Source organism: Erythranthe guttata, chromosome 3 (genome assembly GCF_056151865.1).
Source record: "Erythranthe guttata isolate IM_541 chromosome 3, IM_541, whole genome shotgun sequence".
In the NCBI taxonomy this organism is placed as follows: domain Eukaryota; kingdom Viridiplantae; phylum Streptophyta; class Magnoliopsida; order Lamiales; family Phrymaceae; genus Erythranthe; species Erythranthe guttata.
The window spans coordinates 17537910-17547917 of record NC_142535.1 but is presented as its reverse complement, the minus strand read 5'-3'; the positions used below and the strand labels follow the sequence as shown (position 1 = coordinate 17547917).

The 10008-nt window shown below is 32.2% G+C and overlaps 1 protein-coding gene and 1 non-coding gene across 2 annotated transcripts; one reads left to right on the top strand and one right to left on the bottom strand.

Moving 5' to 3' along the window:
• The first annotated feature begins 2848 nt into the window (after positions 1–2848).
• TRNAE-CUC (transfer RNA glutamic acid (anticodon CUC)) lies at positions 2849–2921 on the top strand. Its single transcript has one exon. It is a non-coding gene; the product is annotated as a tRNA-Glu (tRNA).
• Positions 2922–3119: 198 nt separating this feature from the next.
• LOC105963435 (metal transporter Nramp7.2) lies at positions 3120–9832 on the bottom strand. The gene is made up of 13 exons (XM_012987839.2): positions 9596–9832; positions 9241–9319; positions 9025–9065; positions 8832–8910; positions 8557–8661; positions 7548–7657; positions 4834–5015; positions 4653–4722; positions 4402–4575; positions 4193–4297; positions 3923–4054; positions 3682–3777; positions 3120–3599 (listed from the first exon to the last, which is right to left on the bottom strand). The coding sequence occupies exons 1-13, from the start codon at positions 9719–9721 to the stop codon at positions 3267–3269; spliced, it is 1632 nt and encodes a 543-aa protein (XP_012843293.2). The 5' UTR covers positions 9722–9832; the 3' UTR covers positions 3120–3266.
• Between the last annotated feature and the right edge of the window lie 176 nt (positions 9833–10008).

Below are 10008 nucleotides of genomic sequence, written 5' to 3'. Positions count from 1 at the left end.
TTAATTCATTTGAACATAATCACTACCTCCATGCATGCTGTAAGTTTGGAATATTTTTAACAAAAGTTCCTGGAGCTTTTAGATGTGTTCAGACCCAAGAAATTCTTAACTCAAAAAAAGAAACTGTTGCATCTTTACTTTATAATTAATAATTGTTGCCTATGGGGGACAAATTGCTTCATCTCGTACTTAGTTGGTTCAGATGGTTTTTTTGTTTTCTTTTTTTAATTTTTTTGGTTCTCAAATGCTCTTATTAATTAATATTGATTCCTAGATGGATATCCTGATCAAAATAGGCTTAATTACTTCGGCCCAGCTATCATGTAATCTGCATCCTGATCAAACCCAGCTATCATATAATCTGCATCATCAACTTCGGCCCTTTGATATGAATGCACCACAAGAAGCCCAACAAAATTGGAACTAACATGCAACAAATCACCTCAAAACTAGTGAATCAACATATATATGTTATATCTTCGGCATGGTTAACAAATTCCACGTACGTATATTCTCCTGTAATTATCTGTACATATATTTAAATCAAATATTTTTAAGACTGATTTTAATGTACGTGTATTAACACACAAATACGAGAAGAAAGCAACAAGACAAAGCGGAGCGAGTTGAAGAACGAAGCAACTACAAGGATTGCAATGTACGAGCTCAACAAAGTGGACAAAAAAAGTTCAGAATTGGGGAGGCGCTTGTGATATGATGTATCTTCCTTGGTGCTGCAGAGTGCAGAAATGGAGAAACAGAGAGGTGTGGCAGTGTAGAGAAATGGGTATGTTGCGCCTACTACCTACAAATTTCCAGTTCATTACATTTTTCAAGAAAACAATTGTCCACGTGTATTAGTTGGTCATATAAGTTGGTCCACGTTTCAAGTCCACGTCATACTTCCATCCAAACTAACAGCAAATCTAACGGTAGGACGAAAATTGTAGAAAAATGACATCATTAGGGACCACTATTGTAACTCGAAAATGTTTAGGGACAGTATTGAAAAAGTAGATAAAGTTTGAGGACGAAAAATGTAATTTTCCCGGACTTTGCATATAAAATTATTTTCTTCAGGGTTGCAAACTAACAAATTAAATTGCTAACCTAATTTCGAGCGCACAAAGTGCGAAAACATAAAATCACACTAGACAATTGAATTTTTTTTATAGTTTTCTATAAAATAAAATCAAATAAATCCTTTATTGTAAGGTTTCATTTAAAGTTGCAGAGTAAATCTTCCACCAATTCCCACTTAAAATCATCCATCAGCTTAAATACTCTTACCTTTCTTTCGTCTTGAACAACAAACACGGCAAAAATAGTTTCATCTCCATGAGGTTTGACTAAAAAATACTCTTTAATATTCCTATAATGAGGCCGACGTTTCTTCAAGCACCATGAGTGGACAATCAAGGGCCTAAAAACATTGCTCATGTCAAACACCGCGACGTTTCCTTTGTTATCCAAGAAGTATATTTTTCCATCATGGAAAATTGGGGCACCGTGGGACTCAAATTGAAGATCTCTAACACGAAAAATTCTATCCTCCCATCTATCTTCTCCATATTTAAGAACTCCTATTTTTACCTCACGGTTGACATTCCATGTGAGAGATGCAATTCCAACGATTAGACAGCCGGAGGAAGTTGGCGGATGAAAAAAACAAATTGTGGTGTAATCACATTTACTCGGCATGTCTGGCAGTTTGATTGTCTGATTGTTAAAAGGATCGAAGAAAAAAAGGGTTCGATTATCTAAAGACATCATGAGCAACCATCCATGATTGGAGAAGCGTACTCTAGCATTTTTCAATTTAGGGAAGTGCATGTTGAAAAACGTATTGTGCTGAAAAAATCTCCAAAAATCGTTGCTCCTTAACACTAGACATGGAGAATTGTGGTACGGTTCACCGCCACAACTTCATTCCAAAATCGGCTTACAAAACTAAAATTATACCTGTCTTTTGCGAATACGTTCGATAGTATCAATTGAAGAAGATCTTCGTGAATATCGTTCCAGTCCATTGCTAATAATCTATTATAAGAAACCATGTGAGCACTTCATTAGTATAAATTTTGGATTAAATCAACCAAACAAAAATAAAGAATAAAATATACTAGTTTGATATTGAATTTATGGAACTCAAACACATTTGGAAAGATTTAATAAAACTGAAACAACATATATGTATGTATGTATGTGAAATTAAAATTATCTTGGCCAATATTGGCTGCTTCGATTAATAACTCTGAAACAGAAACAATTTACTATTAGATACAATCATCATAATAAGGATTAGGAAATCTTTTTTTCTATTAATCCAATTACGACACTAATTACAATTAGGGCATATATATAATATATATATATTATATATCATATATGGAATGGAATATAATTTACCTTTTATTATAGAAATAAAAAAAGAATATAATTGAACTTCCAAACAATAATCCTCCTCCGTTTAGAATTAGAGATAGACCGTAATTAGAATTCCCTATTCGATAATTTTTTATTCTTTTTTATTTTTAAATAATTTCTGACATATAATCCAAACAAATTAGAATTATCAAATTTTATATACTTAATAATTTGACAATTATTTTATAGGGCATATGACAAAATAGACCCATGACTACCACAAATAAGTATAGTCTGATCGACACGTCCACTTTTCAGCATACGAGGATTAGCAGAATTCTAGCTAATAAAGGAGGTTTTTTAACAATTAGAATAAACACAGGGTCCCCAATGAAATAAACCCATATTGATGCACGTATACTGAACTAGAAAATGAATGTGTACTATAATAGATTGTTAACGTTAAATTTGTTCACAAAAATCCGTTGTAGTCTAGTTGGTCAGGATACTCGGCTCTCACCCGAGAGACCCGGGTTCAAGTCCCGGCAACGGAATTTTCTTTTTAATTGTTTTCTTCTTCACTCTCAAATTTGTGACCCAAATTTATATTTAAAACTTTTTATTTTGTGGTCAACGGAATTCCTTTTTAATTGTTTACTTCTTCACACCCTCAAATTTGTGGCCCAATTTTATATTCCTTAATGGCCCTAATTTATGTTTTATCTTTTATTTTGTGGTTTATGAAATGACAATTACATAGAAAATTAAATTCAATACATGTCACAACGTAACGCAGTTACACAAAGTTAAAACATAAAATAGAAATATTGGAACAATTCTTGAAAGAAAAAACTAAGTAAAAACATTTATTGGAAGGGGTAAAAAGGAGAACAAAAAAATTATCGGGGCAATGGAATATCGGAAAGATCCTCTCTATACGGCACATGTTGCTGCAATTCAACACCACCTTCACCCCCACCCTCCATCCGGGTCTGGGTAATCGGGTCGGACTTCGATGGGTCAATGTACGTAACAACCTTATCCTTCCGAAACATTAGATATATCACCGATCCAATATAAACTGCCATTAATGGAAATACTATGATTCCGATGAACACGTTCCCAACTTTCGGCAAGCTGTTGTGTATTATCCAGCCCACAAATGCTGTGCTCAGATAGTATACGTTAATTCCGATAATTCCCAATCCTAGTACCCACGAAACCACGATTATCTGCGCACGTGCAATAAAAAAAAATGTTTTTCTATAACACATGCTTGTCCAAAAAGAAAATCACGATGCGAAAAATACTTACGTATATTGAGTTCTTGTGGGGTCCCATCTTAGTTGTACCGCTGCTGAATTTGAGAAGTGGGATTAGGGCAAACGGGAGTTCAAACGATAGTATCATCTGCAATAAATCCATTTCACAATATTAAATTAAGTGTTTAATTATTTTTTTGTCACGATATTAAATTAAATCACTATATATAGTTTAGTTTCATAATATAATAAAAAAATAAATTAAATGACGTAATTAATTAGAATATACGAACCGAGGCGATGATTATGAGTCGACCAGCTCCCGAGGGTCCACCGATTATGGAGACAACTAGACTAGGAGCTATGGCGATGCACCTCGTCACCAAATTTCTTAGCCATGTTCTCATCTTCAAATCTAAGAACCCCTATATTTATTCAAAGAGATTTTTAATCAGTACTTTTTTTTCAATTAATATTATAATTTGAGTTTTTTTTTTTGACAAATAATATTTTTATTTTTATTTGCATAATTTTAAAAAGAAAAAAAAAATTATTTGGTATACCTGCATGATAAATTGTCCGGCATAAGTGCCGGTGATAGTCGAGCTCTGGCCTGAGGCTAACAATGCGATTGCATAAACGGTAGAACTCGACCCCCCTAAAACATTCTGCCGTATACATAAAATAAAATAAATTTCGGAGGTCGACTTTTTTTTTCTTCTTTTTTTTTTATGAGAATTAATTTAAATTAATTAAAAGGTATTAAATTTACCTTGAGGAGAAAAGAGGCAGAATTGAGTGTTAAATCACTGCAACGTTCTTTGTCGTCTGGTTTGAGTTCATCGACTAAGCACACAGTTGCGGATACAGACACAATCGCAACGTTGATCAGAAACGCTACAAACAATGCAAATCCACTCTCGATCAAGAAATACCGACAAGCGTCCTGAAATAAATTTAATTAATTTTAAATACACATTTATTATTTTAGCTAACCGAACCATATTTACTTTATTAACTCACATTGATACCGCGCACGGAATTAGGTACTTTCCGGGAGAGAACTAGAGCAGAATGAAGAAAAAGATTATGCCTGCGATTAAAAAGAAAATATGCATATTTCTCCGAATTAATGAATAATTTTATTTTTTTAAATTAAAAAATATATAATTATAGATAAGTGGTCGGGAAAAACGACGCGTACGGCATAACAAGGGCACCGAGAAGTGCAATGGCATCACCGGTAGCATCTTGGCCGTTTAGCTTCGGAATGAATAATCCTTTGAGAACTTGTTTCGCCGGGGGCTTCACGTAACTTAATTCCCCGAAAAAACATGCTGCCATTACGAACACTAATATTGCTATCAATAATTCCAGCTTTCTCACCTATTTATATATAATAACAAAGATTTACATTAAATTAAATAAATCAATAGGATCTAATGAACATACAATTTCACACAGTTGGGGTGAATGTTGGAGGCCAATTTTCAAATGAATTTCGTTTTTTAATTGGAAGACGATCAGTATTTCCGAAGTTTTGATTTTTCAAATTTTCAATTTTTTTTTTCTTTTACTGTACAAGCAGTCAAATATATCAATTCTACTTCACCGTGGATGTGTAAGACAATACATAATTAAAAGGTAACTGTAATTACCCAACACATGAAGGGGGGTTTTCGTAATTTGACCTTACCTCTGGGGTCGGTGGCCGTAATTTGCACTTATTTTTAAAATGGGTGATTTAAATTTATATTTTATTGCAAGAAAATTGGGATTCTTGATACATTAATTGATAAAACTGTGTTGCCCCTTCAGTGATTATATGGGGCAGTTGAGGCCAGGCATTTAATAAAATTTCAATAAAATGCAAAAACATTAGAAAGTGGTCAACTGTTTAAAATGGTCAACTGTTCAAAATTTCTTCCCTAGTTGCAATATAGATTCGCAATGTATTAAAAATTTAAAATTATTTTTTCCCAAGTGTCATTTCTTATTTATTATTTCCAGCCACGGTTTTATTTTATTTATTTAGTTTATGTTTTTTTTATTTATTTATCTATAATTTTTTTTATGTAAATATGTGTACGGAGCTATTACCTATCTGTCTTAACGTGCAAAATTAAGAAGAAAAAAAATATTTAAATTAGTTAAAAGCCTAACAACCGGAAACTATGGATCTTGAGAAATACATTAAAACATCAGACCAAATAATTGTTGATTACTCAACTTCAAGATTGGTACAATATAATTATGGGTAAATTACGGAAACCCCCTGAACTTAGGATAAATTACGAAAAAGACTCCACAAATCCCTAATTATCAAAATAACCCGAAGTTTGTTTACGTCTTATATTGACCCCCTAACGGTGTGATTTTTCATGGAATCTTTTTTATTTCAGGGAATATTCTCTAAAAAAATGTCAATTCTATCTCGACAGACATAGAACGTATTGAAGGTTTTCATGAACATATGTTTAAAAAATTGCCTACTTATGCTATGATAGTTCGTACTATCAATTGAATAAGTGTAGTGATATTGCAACATGATATTGAAGAAAATGAGGTTACTGTAGAATGTATACTAAGACTACGAATATTTCATAAACTGTTCTTAGGGGTAGAATTGGAATTTTCGGGGAATATTCTCGGGAATCAAAAAAAATCGTGAAAAATCACACTATAGAAGGGTTGGTGTAAGATGAAAACAAATATCGGGGGATTTTGATAATTACGAATAGGTAGAAGTGTTTTTCATAATTTAGCATGAGTTCAAGGAGATTTAAGTAATTTACCCTATAATTGGTTACTTATGTCCTTTGACTAGTAGTCTGGTACTGGTCCAAATTATGAACTCAATAGCTATTTTAATACTAATAAATTTATATATTTTGTAAAATAAATGTAAATCGAAAGCAAAAGACAAATATATAAAGACAAACCCTAGAACAAGAGATTATACCACGATATAAAATTTTGGCCTATCACTTTCTGTATAAGTTGACTACTTGGTAGTTGGTACTTAGGATAAGAAACCACGAATTAAGATTATACCTTTTGAATTAATCAACATAATTAAATGAAGTTGTTAATTAATTAGAGTTAATTGCAAAAAAAATACTTAGTAGCCATTTTGAATTACTAAAAATTGACCTCATGTTGTTCTTATTAGTTATTGGCATAAACCCGTATTTTTTTTGGGATAAATTACAACGACCTCCAAGAGGTAAATTATAATTGCAAAAAACCCCTTTTTTGAGAAATTACATCCAACTCCCTGTAGTTTGTAAATTTTTACATCCACCCCTTGCATAAGGATATTAATGTAAGAAATTTATAAATTAAAGGGGGTGAATGTAATTATTGAAAGCTGATGGAGTTTTTCATAAATATATATTACCTCAAGGAGCGGTTGTAATTTACCTTTTTTTTTTAAATATAACACGTTTTCTTTCAATCAACCCTGATTAATTGGATAAATATTTTAACATAAAGATGAATGGGATATGTATCTCCATTTGATCATATATATATATAATTACATACATATATATGATTTAAATACTAAATCAAGTGACTAATTATGACGTTTATATCAATTAATCTCACAGTTATGAAGTTGACTAACATAAGAAAGGAATAGATTCTATGTTTTAAAAGTCGATTCATGAAACGAACCAACTCCATATTCTTTTATCGAAAAGTCTAATAGGATTAGCTCGATTTTAATAGTAGAGTGGTTGAAGTTAGAAAGGTACGGCAATTAATCAATGTTTAATAAAAAAGGAAAAAAAAAAGGAATATACTTGTATGCTTATTCATGCACCTATATGATTGGTTGCAGTTTATTCGTTTAATATATATATACACACGTATTTTGATCGATAAATTAAGATATTAAAGGGTAAGATGACTTACGCCGTATCTCTGCAATCCGAGCAAAAGAAGAGTACTGAGACCGGTGAGAAGAACTCCGACCCAAACGGGTATGTGGAATAATATGTTCAATGCAAATGCAGTCCCAATTACTGTCACACATTTACAAATAATTTAAATACAAATATTTTATTATTTACAAATCAATTAAATGGGAAAAATACAGTTTTTGTCCCTCACGTTTGCACCCATTTCACATTTAGTCCTCCATGTTTACAAAAAACACATTTAGTCCCTCACGTTTTAATAAAATGTAATACTTTTAGTCATTTCCGTCAATTTTTCGTTAGTACTAACGGAATCAAACGTGTGTAGATCACTGCCTTAACTGACGGACTAAAAGTAAATTGACGGAAATGACCAAAAGTGTTAAATTATTGAAACACGAGGGACTAAATGTGTTTTTTTTTTTGTATACATGGGACCAAATGTGAAAGCAGTGCAAACTTGAGCGGTGAAAATTGTAATTTTCCCTCAACTAAATATACACACACACACGCCCATATTTTATATGGAAATGTTAATTAGTTCCCATTAATAATATTCATTGCTATGAAAAGAATTACACGAGTATTCTTTTCTAATAAAAATACAGATTTTGTTATGGGAAAATTACAATTATCATCCTTCAAGTTTGCGTTAATTCCACACTTGGTCCCCATGTTCACAAAAAAACATATTTGGTCCCTCATATTTCAATAATGTATCACTTTTGGTCATTTCCATCAATTTACCGCTAGGTCGTCAATTAAGTCAGTGAAAGGCGCACGCTTGATTCCGTTATTGCTAACGGAAATTTGACGGGAAATGACTAAAAGTTTGTAACATGAGGGACCAATTGTGAAATCAGTGCAAAACTGAGGGACGAAAACTGATTTTTTTCCCATTTTGGATATAAAAGAAATTTATTGATGAATGATTTTAATTTCTAAATATTGTTCAAAATATTTATTTATATTATATTACATATATGTATGTGTATATATATTACCTTCAGGAATGTCTGCAGCAATGACTGCCACCTCAGCCAACAACCATAAACAGTATTTGACAAATACAGGGTACTCAGCCTTGCACAATTCGGACAAATGTTTGCCTGCATGAATGAATGAAACCCCATTAATTTTATTTCTTGTTTTTTTATTTGACCAAATTAAATGCATTTACTTACATAGTAACAAAAAAATTCAGTCAAATTAATATATTTATAAATTCAAGAAAAAAGAAAAAAAAAACATTAAATGGTGATGGTAGCAGTAGTAGTACCAGTGCTAACTCCAAGATTTGCAGCAAGTGACTGAATTATCAAAGCAAATATCAACCCGATAAGTATCACCCATAGCAACTGCAATTTTTTTTTTATATTTATATTTATTCAACAATTAATTAATTAATTAATTAATTAGGATTATGAGATTAAATACATAAATATTTAATTGTATTATAATTTGTTAATTACTTCGTATCCATGGTTTGCTCCAGCTTGAAGATCAGTTTCCACTGCAATTCAAACATCAATCACTGTTATATTAGAGAGAGAGAGAGAGAGAGAGAGAGAGAGAGAGAGAGAGAGAGAGAGAGAGAGAGAGAGAGAGAGAGAGAGAGAGAGAGAGAGAGAGAGAGAGAGAGAGAGAGAGAGAGAGAGAGAGAGAGAGAGAGAGAGAGAGATATTTACAATTTCCAGGATCAAGGTAAGCCAAAGATACCAAAAAACCAGGGCCAACATAGGGCAAGAAATTTCTCCATCCCGATTTCTGTGTACATTCATATATATATATATATATATTATATATATACATATATATAAGAGAGAGAGAGAGAGAGAGAGAGAGAGAGAGAGAGAGAGAGAGAGAGAGAGAGAGAGAGAGAGAGAGAGAGAGAGAGAGAGAGAGATATTATGAAGATTTGATTAGAAGATAATCCTCCATGATTATACAGTTGATCATCCGATTCAAGAAAATTGAGAATCTAATACTGTTTTAATAAAACTGAATTGATGGATTAAATAAAACGCAATATAATTAATTAACCTGTTTGAGAGAGTCGTCTTGGTCAACGCCGGAGGGTGGTGTCTCCGCCACAGAGACTATCCGGTGGGTGTTATTCCCACCACCACCGCCACTGCCCTGCTGCTGCTGTTGTTGCAAGCTTCCCATATTTGAGCTGTTGTGTAATGTGTGTGACTGTTTTTTTAATTAATTAATTAAATTGGGGAATTGGGAATATTTGTGGGCTAGTCATATATTTATAGTGGGGGCATTTCATGTAATTATAATAGTTAAATGTATCTCTATATATTTATTTTTTGTTGCCCAAAATTAAGGAATTCTCAATAACGTGGTTATTTTACATTTAATACTAATATTCTAGTACATATTATTATTTAATTATTTATAGATTTATTGTTCTAATCTTTTAATCTGAGCTGGAAGGCATTCTTGTA

Excerpts from the sequence above, each read along its gene's own strand:
- LOC105963435 (XM_012987839.2), bottom strand. The coding sequence starts at position 9,721 with ATGGGAAGCTTGCAACAACAGCAGCAGCAGGGCAGTGGCGGTGGTGGT. Across the intron at positions 4,576-4,652 it reads ATTCCGTGCGCGGTATCAAT|GACGCTTGTCGGTATTTCTT; the intron begins GTGAGTTAATAA and ends AATTTATTTCAG. Across the intron at positions 4,298-4,401 it reads CTGCCTCTTTTCTCCTCAAG|AATGTTTTAGGGGGGTCGAG; the intron begins GTAAATTTAATA and ends TGTATACGGCAG.